Below are 12,977 nucleotides of genomic sequence, written 5' to 3' on the forward strand. Positions count from 1 at the left end.
TATACAGATCGTAAGTTTTACCATTGACTAAGAATAGGACGCTGTATATTCATCTGCGATTTTAACTACACAATATTAAGAAAGAAGTATTCAATTTTATAACAATTTTCATAAATTTCATAACAATTTTACTGTTAGTATCTTGGTATAATGTTATTATTGATGTCAATATAAAAATCACTATTTAGATGTAATATGTATTTACACGCAAGAATTTAATGTATATAATATTATAGCATATATAGTAGATATCATTTATTATGTAATATATTAGATATATCTCCAATATAAAGTGCAGTAGATAAAATCAATATTGTTGAAATAACCTATTTGATAAAATAATTACCCAATGATTAAAATTCTGTGTTTGACTTAAATCTCAGCTCATTCAAAATTAATGTTTAAGAATTTTTATATATAAGTACATGCGTGTGATTTATCTCTTTTATATGTTAATAATATAATCAACTTTATCGACTATGCATATCATCATTTTGTACAATGTTATTTCTTCACCTGAAGAGGTCATTGTGTAATTATTTTGAGGATATTGCTACTTATTTTAAACAAATAAATACTTTACTTTTATATTAACAGAATCTAATTTATTTATTTAAACACCTCAACATTTTAACGCGAATCTAAACTTTGTAATAAACTTAGACAAAATTTTCCTCTGTGCTCGCCGTCTCCGAACTCTTACCTCTAACTGTTTATTAGCAAAAATTTACGCTGATAACAAATTAGGATAATTGAAATATGTATGCAGTGTGATAAAATAATACATAGATAGTGAAGTAAAGTAATGAAGCGAACTTCAAAAGTGTGCCGTGCCAACTACAGGGCAAAGAAATTCCCTATCTTACCAACTAACGAAGAAACCTATTTTATTGAGATTTATCAATGGTACGTGGAAGTAAATAGGTTCTTGTCTATGCTAGTGTGAAACCACTGAGATCCTATACCTTTATCTTTTCGTTACGAAATCTCTATCTTATAAATCGCTATCTTCTGGGAATCGTAGAACCGCTCAGAATAATAGAAGACACTCGTATCGTAACGCCTGTTATAGAGAAGATGGAATATCTTGACACGACCTGTGTATCAAAAATCCACACGGTAGCGTCTTCTCGAATTCTGCGGAAACTATAGCCGATCGGCGCACGTCTTCCCATCCTCGAAGATTTTTGCATAGACAACCCGACATACGATATACATATACATCTTAGACATCACAAAGATCTGCTTCGCACCTATCACTAGGTAATCCGGTGTGTCTGAACTGTGAGATTTCTTGGAGTCTTGGAAATAACGTCATGTGCCAGGAATTCCTTGGTTGAAATTTTTGGTGCCTCGAACAATTTTTCGACCGCTTTTGCGAGTTCGTATCAGAAGAACATAATAACAAAGGAGGCAACACAACTTCATCTATTCTTGAAAGTGATATCATATTCAAAACTTTGGATTGTTCTTGTGATTTCGTATCAGGAGAACATGATAGCGTAAAAGGTGGAAATTTTTCTGAATTTTTTACGGTTCACTTATTTTAATTTGTGAAAAAAACAAGAAAGGAGAGTGGGGGGTGGATAGAATTAAGGATAAATGATAAGATATTCGAATTCGCTTTAAAAAAACCAATTTGTCAATTAAATTAAAAAAATTGTACAATAATCTTTATAATTAAAGGTAATTCTATAGTGATTAACGTACTTAATCTTCTGTTATATGTATATTAACAAATATAATTTAATTCTACCTTCAATAATGTATAATCAATATTCCTTTTTTACAATATAATTATTATACAAACTACTATAACTTTAAAACTACTATATCTTTAAAACTACTATAGTCAGAACGCATTAAAATTAAAAAACATTAAGAATATAATAGGATCTACACAAAATTACGATTCAATTGAGTATAATTCAAACGAGTATAATTAAGGATATATTGCAAAAATATAGAATTCTATACTTCATACACAAAATATCCTGTTCTGTACCTTACTTGTAATTTCATAAGGAAATTTAGTTTCAATTCAAATCACTATTATGCTAAGTTGATAACGTTGTATGATCTCAAAACGTGAGACACGAAAAAATAAAAAACGACGGAATGTCACATCTATTCTGTACCTCGTCAGTAGTTGGACCCACTACATTCTTAAAATTATCACTCTAAATCGTAGAGAGCATAACAAAACGTATAATTTTTTTACACGATCGGTATTTCAGTGACCACAGGTCACAGATGAAACATTACAAAATCTCATAAGATGTTAGATCTTTTAGCTTTTGTAACACTTGACCGCTTGGTGCAGCACTTGTACTAGGAGAAAACTTAATTTACGGGCGCGAGCGTAAGCACTGTGTGTACTCTCATTTCCTCTGATCTGTCATATGCCTATGACACTATGACTATGATCATGTACTACACTGTAAACGTAGTCTAGATGGAGTTACTTGTGTAGTGAATACAGTAAGTTTTGAGGTTATAGCAAGTTTCAGTAAGGACAACATTGCTAGTGTTATCGTAATATAGCATTATTTAGGTAAAGAATCGTCCTCTTATTCGGACGTAAAACAGACTTCTTAAATAAATTATGTGAGCAATTAGAGCTCGCTTATTAATTCTATGTCGATGATATGTCGGCTTCAAACAACGTTAAAACAATGCAAGTGTACAGATTGGCCTACCTGGCCGTCTGACAAATATGAATTTATGGCATAATTTCATCTTTAATAATCGATCATGGTCAAGGAAAAACCAAACTCAATTCGTATTTACGATTCAGAAGGTTATAGACGTAGAGCTGCATGTATCTGCGTCAAAAACGATCTGGAAGATGAGGTAAGCCAGCAGATGGCAGTTGATATTATTCCCTTTATTAATACAGTGTATTTATTTTAATATCAGTTATGTTTTATTTTTATTATATAAAATAAATAAAAATTACACTTTTATATAATTTATAATGTAGGTACTCTTGGTTACATCCAGTCGAAGACCTGATAGTTGGATAGTACCTGGTGGGGGTGTTGAACCAGAAGAAGAACCTGCAGTAACAGCATTAAGAGAAGTTCGAGAAGAGGCTGGTGTTTTAGGACAATTAGGCAGATGTCTTGGCATATTCGAGGTGCTAATGTGCTCGTATTTAGAACACAATTACTTGTATAAATATAATGAAAATGCAACTAAAGTATTCTAAGAATAGAGTTGCCCAAAGAAGTATGAATGGTCAAAATAACTTTTCTTTATAGAATGTGGAACATAAACATAGAACACAAGTATGGGTTATGCAGGTAACCGAAGAGCTGCCAGAATGGGAAGATTCACGTGCTATTGGTCGAAAGCGAAAGTGGTTCTCTATACCAGAGGCCTTGCTTCAGCTTGCTCAGCACAAGCCCGTCCAGCGTTCTTATATACACAGCCTCCACAATACTAATCCTCGACATAATCCCAATATTTCACCATCTCATCATTCACATACCACTGTAACATCTATTCAGCTAATGAATAATTCTAGTAACAATCCTCACCTTAACAAACACAGCTAATATTAAATACCATCCATTTGCGTGAATAATTGCTATCAAGCGTTAGATATTTGTTGCTGCTCCTTTCCTTTCGTACAGTTACAGCAATTACTATATATAAAGTTGTATTTTATATGTAAAATGACACCATTTGTATATTCTCCTTTCCTTTTCTTTTTTCATTCTTCTCTGTTTGTTATTTGTAGTACAATTGCAGTGGATCTTGTTATTATAACTACTAGTACTACTATTATACAATTACTACCATTATTACTATTACTACTACTACTATTGTCATTGATACTGCTATTCTACTATTAATACTACTATTATTACAAATACTATTATTATTATCATAATAGCAATCATTATTATTATTATTATTATTATTATCATTGTCTTTGCTATTATCGACGTTATACTTATTCACATAAATTAGTTAATAAACTGGTCCATAAAGGAGCAGTTTCTTCAATTTAGTTCTCATTTTTGTCATAATTTTGTGGGGAAAATAATGCTTATACTTCATATATAAATAAGCACATAATTTTCATACGTAAAGTGGATGGTGTTTTATGCAAAAGGGAAGAAATTCCACAATTAGAATATTTCTCTCATGTTGTTTAAATATATTCAAAGAATATTATAAATATCATAATGAAACATATCTGTATCTGAACAGTTTGTTTTGAAAAAGAGTTTTGTTGATATGTGATAAGAATAACAATTTAAATTTGTTTATATGACAATTATAACATTTTACATACTATGGTCACTATATTAGTTTACAAACTGAATTGTTTCCAGAATTACACTAGGGATTGTTTAGAATATATGTTTAAAGAAAGTAAAATTTTTCTCTATATAAATCATTAAAAAAGGCTAATATGAAAATTATTTGATGTAAAACGAAATATAAATACGTGGGTACATTACAAATTTTGTAGATTTTCTTTTGTGCAATTATGTATTTAAATTTTGTATGACTTTCTAAATGTCAGCAGTTAAATATTATAATTTCACAGTTATTGTCATTAATTTGAATTGTTGCAAATTGATTCGCACAAAAAGTTGTCAATAAACCACAGTAAAAAAATATTGTAAAAATTTTAGTACATAGATTGGTTATTTTAATGAATATGTGTACATATTTGGTGATACCAATACGAATGTATAATCAGAGATGAGTAATGTTAAAAAAGTCTGCCAAAAAATGAACACTAAAAATAAGAGCCTCTCGTGGCCAATAGCTGCACTATCGTCCCCGGTAGTTTTGGAGAAATGTGCTAATGCATGGCGCGAAAAGAAATGTGCTACAATGCGACGTGCAACTGTACGACTCAACTTGTACCTCGTACTGGTGAGAAGTTGCGCGTGTCGTAATTTGTAATCATGCACGTAACGTGACGTAACTATAAAGTGGCAGTGGGGATAATCCGGTAATGTGATATCATATGCCATATGCATAAAAATAAGCAAATACTTGTAAGTATTAAGTATACGTAAAAGACAAATACTAGATTTCTTATGCATAACCTTTTACTAGTACTAGGTATTAAATGATGGTAAATCTTAAATAAATACCATTTCTAGTAAATACTTTATCCTTTGCGCACATGGAACCGAGTATTTATTTGAAGAATCACTAGTAAAAGCTTTTACTCTTATGCATAACTTTTTACTAGTATTTGGTAGTAAATGATGGTAAATCTTAAGTAAATACTATTTCTAGTAAATACTTTATCCTTTATGCACACGGAACCGAGTATTTATTTGAAGAATCACTAGTAAAAGCTTTTACTTGCCTTTATATATATAATCCTACGTATCCAAAAAGGGGGAATTCTTACGGCAACGCAAATAGAGGAGAAACGTACGCACGGCAACGGAGCACTGCCAGAGTAAACATAGACAGCCATCCTTAAGTATGTAGTACATACCATGTACTAGGACATTTATTGACATATTTTATAAATTACGTTATTGAATTGTTGCAAATTGATTCGCACAAAAAGTTGTCAATAAACCACAGTAAAAAATATTGTAAAAATTTTAGTACATAGATTGGTTATTTTAATGAATATGTGTACATATTTGGTGATACCAATACGAATGTATAATCAGAGATGAGTAATGTTAAAAAAGTCTGCCAAAAAATGAACACTAAAAATAAGAGCCTCTTGTTTATATATATACGTTTCAATAAATTAGCTTTTCATTGCTTTTATTTTCTAGTTAATTTATTATAAATCTATTATTCCATTTGTATCATGTATGCATTGCAATGAAATAACCGAAATAAAGTAAAATTTGTTATAATTATCTAATAAATATGTCAAATAGATATACTAATGTTCGTCACATATAGATAAATTCGCTTCCTATTTTTTTTACAAAATGTAACAATTATTAATAAAAAACTAAATTTAAAGAAAAGTTCATAGTTTCGCCGTGCCGATCTGAAGGAGGTTGATTATTTCAACAGTGTTTTCAGACAGACTTTTGTATAATAATTATATTTATAAATTAAATATATGTACAACGTACAGATTTAGAAAAAACATATTTAAAAACAAAAAAAATTTTTTTAATTATATTTTATGTTTTCAATTGGTTCTATTGGTGAATTTAAATAACTTTCATCTATCCGGTATATAAACATTTAGATGATTTTTTTCGAACGAAAATGTTATTACATTTGCTTTAAGTGAAAAATGATTATATAGTATGTAAATAATACTACTATTAACGCCTTTTTTTAAACATTTTTTTAAACATTTATTTTTTATTTCATATTTTTGTGAAATTGTAGAACCATTACGTCTTCTGAGATTTCGGTGATCTTTGTTATATAATATTATATATTATTATATATTATATGTTATTATATATTTCTTATATATTATTATATGTTATATAATATATGCTATATTGATATAAATTCAAATTCATAAGCATCGGCGGCAAACGACGCTTTCCCTACTCTCTAGTACTCTTTAATATAACCTATAACCTATAAAGCGTTTCTCCACGCTTTCATCCGATGTTGTTTCATCCACGTGCTCCGAATCTGTCTTATAAGTGAGAGGTAATTTACAGAATTTTTTATATTAACGATAAATTTGTTAACACATATATTTTGTAACAGGCAAATTTTTCACATAATATGTTGAACTAACATATTATGTTAGAAATGTTAATATCAAAAAATATTCATTATATTTATATACATACATATATAGCTTTATTGCATACTAAGGTTAGATTACTTGCATATGTATTTGATTTAAATTTTTCTTTATTTCTAATTATAGATGTATCTTTATTAAGATGACTATTTTCTATAAAGAAATTTCTAAAGAAATGGAGTATGAACAAATGAGTGAAGTTGATGAGGATATGGAAGAAAGTAGCAGTGATAGTAATGAAGAGGATTCTATTGCAAGTGATGAAGTAGAAAATAATAAATCTAAGATATATCTTCCTGGAAAGTCTTTAGAATGTGGAGAAGAACTTGTTGTGGACAAGACAGCATATCGAATGTTACATCATGCCCAATCTGGAGCTCCTTGTCTTAGTTTTGATATTATTTTAGATGACTTGGGTAATAATAGAGAAGATTACCCATTGAATATATATCTTGTGGCTGGAACTCAAGCTGCTAAGACACACGTTAACAATCTCCTTGTTATGAAAATGAAAAATCTATGTGGTATAGAAGATAGTTCTGATGATGAATCAGATGATGATGATGAATTACATAGTGAAAGTGATACGAATAAACCAATTTTGTCTGTTGCACCAATGAAGCATCAAGGTTGTGTTAATAGAGTTAGGTAAATATATATTTTTATTGCCTTTTAATAACCATAATACCAATTACCAACATAAAGTTACCAATAATGTAAATTTGCAATATATATAATTAAAAAAAATAAGATTTATTGGTTGTAAAAATGTATTTATTTATTTTAATAGATATAAAAGAATTGGTAATAAACCTCTGGCAGCAAGTTGGAGTGAATTAGGACGTGTACATATTTGGGATTTGGATAAACAATTAAATGCACTTGATAATGATGAATTGCTACGTGCATATAATAAGGAGTCTAAAAAAAATGATGGGAACATCAAACCATTATTTAGTTTTAAAGGACATCTTTCAGAAGGATATGGACTTGATTGGTGTCCAACAGAAGTAGGCATGTTAGCTTCTGGTGATTGCAAGGGTAACATTCATATATGGCATTTTAGTAATTCAACTTGGCATGTGGATCAACGACCTTATAATTCACATGCACCATACAGTGTTGAAGATATTCAGTGGTCACCTAATGAAAGACATGTACTTGCTTCATGTTCTGTTGATAAAAGGTATGATCTTAATTAAATTTCTAATAAGTTTCTATTAGGTTAATATACGTTTTATTATTTACTGTAATATCATAAGTAATATCAAGTTTTTAATATATTTTTGTAATTATACTGTAACTTTAACAGTATCAAAATTTGGGATACAAGAGCAAGTCCACAATCTGCATGTATGTTAACAGCAGCTAGTACACATACTGCAGATGTTAATGTTATTTCATGGAATTGTAAAGAAAATCAGTTTCTTGTATCTGGTGGTGATGATGGCTTGGTCTGTGTATGGGATTTGCGTCAATTTAGTACTAGTAATACAAAAGCATTAGCCATATTTAAGCAACACACTGCACCTGTTACAACAGTAGAATGGCACCCTCAAGAGGCTACTGTATTTGCTTCTGGCGGAGCTGATGATCAAATTGCTCAGTGGGATTTATCAATAGAAACCGATCAATCGGAAGAGATAGAAGACAATGAATTAAAGGAACTTCCGCCACAATTGTTATTTATACATCAAGGCCAAACTGATATAAAAGAATTGCATTGGCATCCTCAATGTCCTGGTACTGTAATATCAACGGCACATTCAGGATTTAATGTATTTCGTACAATTAGTGTATAATCTGTCCAATAAAAAGTCCAATGTTTATAAAATACTTTCTATTATTTTGAAATTTTTGTATCTTGTAATAACAAGTAGTTTTACACTTTCTTGTGTAGATTAAAATGCTCATAAACACCTCCATTTTAGCTACAATGCAATAAAATTAGAAATTTATGGTGCCATTTAAAAAACATTAATGATTTCGAAAATTCCGTAAAAATATGATACATAAGAAAATCTTTTCTCACCATTATATATATGTAAGCTTTCAAATAATTTAGTTTTTTCTCAATAGTTTTTTGATATAAAGACAAATAAGAAAGACATTCTTCCTGTTATCCTGTTTCTCGTGACTCATCCTGTATATTACATATTTCAAAGTGGTTTTAAATGTCAAAAAATGTCTTTCTTTGCATCATAAATAAATGAGAGATAAGTATATTTCATATTATTAACTAATTGCCTGCAGTTTCGCCCACAGTATTTGAATTTATATTTTTATATATATATATAAATATATATATATAAATATTTTTTTTATTTTATTTCATATACACATACATATAAGACAGAATATAAAATATAATTTATTTATATATAAGATTCAATGATAACAGATGTCTTATCGTCGGTCTACCATGAGGGCAATTCCAAGGATTTTCCATTTCTGCCATTTGAGTAATTAATTTATGCATGTCATTGTTATTAAGAGCTGTACCTATCATAACTGCCTTGCGACAGGCTTTTGATGCTAGCATTTGTCTCACTCGACTTGGACGAAATGTACTATTTTTTTTGTTTTCTATACCACCTTCTCTAATAAGAAAAATCAATTCTTCGATGTCATCTTGTCCAAATTGCCAATGACCACTTACTGGTATAGCTGTGAGTTGCACACGATGACCAGATTCACCTAAACCAAAATATTTGGAACTATAGTTATTTATATTTGAATAAATTAAGAATATATTATACATTCTTTCAAAGGTACTAATTACTTATGACAATTAAAACATTTTTTAATTTATTTTGTTCACCTTCAGAATTTATTTTAAAAAAAAAACCATTATCTTCAAACGTTTTTTGATGTTCAATTAATATTGTCTCATTAAGTGGAGAAATATTTAAAAATTTAGGAATAATTAATTTTTGGGTTCGTAATTGAGTTTCATTATTAAGCTTCTCAAAACGATATTTTTCATCGGTAGCATGTTGATCAATAATGAAAAGATCTTCTTTCAAACGAGTTATTATAAAACCAAGATTAAACTGACCTATAATTTCCATCTGTAAAATATTCTTTTTATAGAAACTGTATAAGAAAATAACTACCATGCTAAACTTATGATAATAAAATACAAAATAATAGATGATGTGCTAAAAAATTAAAACTTATAGAATCCAATAATTCAGTAAAATATAAATAACCTCGAGAAAAGAATCTTTTGTTAATTGTTTTTTTAATTCATTTTCAGCATTTGAATTTTGATCCATCTGTGCCTTAAACTTGATCCTTGTACTTGAAATCACACATTTTGATAAAAGATTTTGCTTTTCCTGAAGTTGTTGTTTTATTGCCAGAATGCTAATTGGCATTTGTACAGTATCTAATATTTTTGTTTTATTTATTATATTATTTTGTACATTATCATTATCATTATCATATTGAATAGTTTCATTTTTATTAATGTGTTGTATATTTTGTTTTTCTGTATGTTCTATTTTTGATATTGTATTTAAATTGTGAAATCTTTTGATTGGTCGATCAGCATTTGTAGGTGAAATTGTTCTTTTTACACCAAAACTTAATTCTGGTGCAGGGTTTGCAGTCAAATTTCCTTGTAATTTGTCCCATCTAGATGATAAATTATATTTTAAAGTTGCTAAAATTAAATTTTCTTGTGTACAGAAGATGATTCTTTTATTTGGAGTTACATTAATATCAGTTGAATGTTTATTTAACTTCAAATTTAAAAAAATAAATGGATATTGTTTATTATTATATTTATGATAAATTTGATTTATTAATTTACTGACTTTTGTCAGATCACATGGTCGACCATTTACATAAAAAAATTGTCTATCAGGAGCAGAACGTCCAACATCATGATCACAGCTGCTAATATAGCAATCCCATTCAAAATCCACAACTACATTACTTGATAAGTTATATTCTTGCAATGTTGCTTCATCAGGAGGTAACAGTTCAATTTTAATAAGTCCATTTGAAGATTTTTTGCCAAATATTAAATTAATATTGCTTAAAATATTACTGGGACTAACAGTATTGATTACAAGATTAGGGGATTTGTCTGATACACAATTGGAGCATGTTATTTTTGTATTAGTAGAAACTAAGCAATAGCTATATAGTACTTGAATAGCTCGAATATATTCCTTTTTAAGATTTCTTTGAAATTCTTTTGCTCTAACAGAAAGGCACTTAAATATATTTTTTATATGCACAGTAGTTCCTATTTCTCTTGCACATGGTTCTTTTTTCTGCAGTGCACCATTGTGATCAAATTGTAATTTAAAACCATGTTCGCTTGTAGAATGTCTTGTAACAATACTCAAGTCAGCTAAAGAACAAAGTGAACTAAGAGCTTCTCCCCGAAATCCAAACGTGCTCACTTCTGTTAAATCTGAGAATTCTCGAAGTTTAGAAGTATAATGCTTCAGTCCTGATTAAAGAAAAATGTATGTAAATATTACTTAATTATTTTGGAATTTCTCTTCTATATTAAGTAAACACAGATATATGAATGCATATATGTACCTAATCCTTCAAAATCTTGTTCTAAAACACCACTTCCATTATCACTGACGCTGATACATGTCTTTCCATAATCTTTCAATTTAACATCAATTAATGTAGCACCACTATCTAAACTATTTTCTACCAGTTCTTTCACAGCAGTTGCAAGATCAAATATTACCTAGTAAAATTTTTTACATATACATATATATATATATATATATATTACCTAACTATTATCATATATCATATATATCAGAATATATATGAGATGTAAATATGAGAATTGACAAAATTTATTAAGGCTTGCATGAAGCTATGGAAATTTTGTCTGGAGAATTAACAGGATCAATATTAAATCCAGCTAAAACCAAAGAAACTTCAGGAAACAGATAAGACAATTAGTAAAACTTAAGTCAAATCTGAAATACATATTATCTATACTATATTACAATATATTATATTGTGATATGTATGCTGTATTATATCATATTACGTTAATCAATAATATATTATGTATCATGTTATATTTTGCTATATTTTATTATATCATAATTATATAAAATATAGACGTTTCTAACAGTGACTATAGTAGCTTTTAAGCCTCATTATAATGAACAAATAATAATAACTATTATTACCATAGTTAAATAATTTAATTATTTAATAAACTTAAATCGATAATACGTTATTACCTACTACTTAATAAGCAATAGATCTAAAAGCACAATTATACCACACAAAGAATATCTTATTTAATTTAAATCAAGTTGAATTACTTAAAAAATATCAGTATTTTACAAAACGTGACTAAAAAAATTGTTCTTATACAATATAATCAAAATCACATATGCTATGTCTCAAACATTTTTCAATATTATTTAAAAATTTGCATCATATTAAAGTATTTAGCTGTTCATAGCTACGATACTCCATGCTCTATACTGACATTTTTATATTATTATAATTATGAAAGAAATATTATGTTATACTAATTAAGATACAGACGTGAAAGTAGGGTAAGCTTATACATTTTAATAAATAACTAAGAATAATAGAACATATATTTATTTGCTAAAAAATAATTAATATTACATATTGAATATATAACGTTGATATATAAAGGTTGAATATTAATTACTCGTAGGTTAACCTCACCTGACCAGAACAAATTTGATGAATTGTTTGTTTACTTATAATATTAATCTTCTTCGATTTTTCCGACGATGATATTGGTTCATCCATCACCAATATATGTAAAGGTAAATGAAAACTCAATTAGTTATCTATTGTCTACGTCGTAGGAACATCTGTACCTACTTACATTGTAGCTGTCAAGTATTATAAAAAAGTCACTAATTTTATGTTTTGACAATGTTTCAATATAAAAACTTTATTTTTTAAGTAAGAATTAATGTGTAATATTTTAACTAGGTTTACCCAAAATTTAAATTATTTTTAAATAACTTGTGTTTATAACATTCTCATATTTGATTGGATATGACGAAATGAAAATGTTAAGTAAAACTAACCACATTATATTATGGCGCGATATTTGATGTTTATCTTCTAATAATATAATAATCTTCTAATATACAAAAGTACGGATAACTTTGTAGTAAAATAATAATTGCTGCATAGAAAAAAAGATAAATTTGTTAAATTTCTACAATAGTGAGAAATAAAATTAAAATGAATTAATTACAAT

At 28.2% G+C, this 12,977-nt stretch overlaps 3 protein-coding genes across 5 annotated transcripts; 2 read left to right on the forward strand and 1 right to left on the reverse strand.

The window, feature by feature from the left end:
- The first annotated feature begins 2,379 nt into the window (after window positions 1-2,379).
- On the forward strand, window positions 2,380-4,478 carry LOC132908219 (diphosphoinositol polyphosphate phosphohydrolase 1). Its single transcript, XM_060962017.1, has 3 exons — window positions 2,380-2,853; window positions 2,984-3,139; window positions 3,264-4,478. The coding sequence occupies exons 1-3, from the start codon at window positions 2,755-2,757 to the stop codon at window positions 3,558-3,560; spliced, it is 552 nt and encodes a 183-aa protein (XP_060818000.1). The 5' UTR covers window positions 2,380-2,754; the 3' UTR covers window positions 3,561-4,478.
- Window positions 4,479-6,827: 2,349 nt separating this feature from the next.
- Window positions 6,828-8,561, forward strand: LOC132908195 (glutamate-rich WD repeat-containing protein 1). Its single transcript, XM_060961977.1, has 3 exons — window positions 6,828-7,375; window positions 7,518-7,913; window positions 8,040-8,561. The coding sequence occupies exons 1-3, from the start codon at window positions 6,870-6,872 to the stop codon at window positions 8,527-8,529; spliced, it is 1,392 nt and encodes a 463-aa protein (XP_060817960.1). The 5' UTR covers window positions 6,828-6,869; the 3' UTR covers window positions 8,530-8,561.
- Window positions 8,562-9,030: 469 nt separating this feature from the next.
- On the reverse strand, window positions 9,031-12,792 carry LOC132908186 (mismatch repair endonuclease PMS2). 3 transcript variants are annotated; one of them, XM_060961948.1, is made up of 5 exons: window positions 12,428-12,792; window positions 11,291-11,450; window positions 9,940-11,195; window positions 9,510-9,798; window positions 9,031-9,424 (listed from the first exon to the last, which is right to left on the reverse strand). In XM_060961948.1, the coding sequence occupies exons 1-5, from the start codon at window positions 12,512-12,514 to the stop codon at window positions 9,099-9,101; spliced, it is 2,118 nt and encodes a 705-aa protein (XP_060817931.1). In that variant the 5' UTR covers window positions 12,515-12,792; the 3' UTR covers window positions 9,031-9,098. The 3 variants fall into 3 exon arrangements, with proteins under 3 accessions (XP_060817931.1, XP_060817933.1, XP_060817932.1); XM_060961950.1 differs by having other exon boundaries at window positions 9,031-9,394; window positions 9,549-9,798; window positions 12,428-12,791; XM_060961949.1 differs by having other exon boundaries at window positions 9,549-9,798; window positions 12,428-12,789.
- Between the last annotated feature and the right edge of the window lie 185 nt (window positions 12,793-12,977).

This window comes from Bombus pascuorum, chromosome 6 (assembly GCF_905332965.1).
Source record: "Bombus pascuorum chromosome 6, iyBomPasc1.1, whole genome shotgun sequence".
In the NCBI taxonomy this organism is placed as follows: Eukaryota; Metazoa; Arthropoda; class Insecta; order Hymenoptera; family Apidae; genus Bombus; species Bombus pascuorum.

Excerpts from the sequence above, each read along its gene's own strand:
- LOC132908219 (XM_060962017.1), top strand. The coding sequence starts at position 2,755 with ATGGTCAAGGAAAAACCAAACTCAATTCGTATTTACGATTCAGAAGGT. Across the intron at positions 2,854-2,983 it reads AAAACGATCTGGAAGATGAG|GTACTCTTGGTTACATCCAG; the intron begins GTAAGCCAGCAG and ends TTTATAATGTAG. Across the intron at positions 3,140-3,263 it reads GATGTCTTGGCATATTCGAG|AATGTGGAACATAAACATAG; the intron begins GTGCTAATGTGC and ends TTTTCTTTATAG.
- LOC132908195 (XM_060961977.1), top strand. The coding sequence starts at position 6,870 with ATGACTATTTTCTATAAAGAAATTTCTAAAGAAATGGAGTATGAACAA. Across the intron at positions 7,376-7,517 it reads GGTTGTGTTAATAGAGTTAG|ATATAAAAGAATTGGTAATA; the intron begins GTAAATATATAT and ends TTATTTTAATAG. Across the intron at positions 7,914-8,039 it reads TCATGTTCTGTTGATAAAAG|TATCAAAATTTGGGATACAA; the intron begins GTATGATCTTAA and ends TAACTTTAACAG.
- LOC132908186 (XM_060961948.1), bottom strand. The coding sequence starts at position 12,514 with ATGGATGAACCAATATCATCGTCGGAAAAATCGAAGAAGATTAATATT. Across the intron at positions 11,196-11,290 it reads ACAAGATTTTGAAGGATTAG|GACTGAAGCATTATACTTCT; the intron begins GTACATATATGC and ends TTCTTTAATCAG. Across the intron at positions 9,425-9,509 it reads AAATGTTTTAATTGTCATAA|GTGAATCTGGTCATCGTGTG; the intron begins GTAATTAGTACC and ends ATTTTGGTTTAG.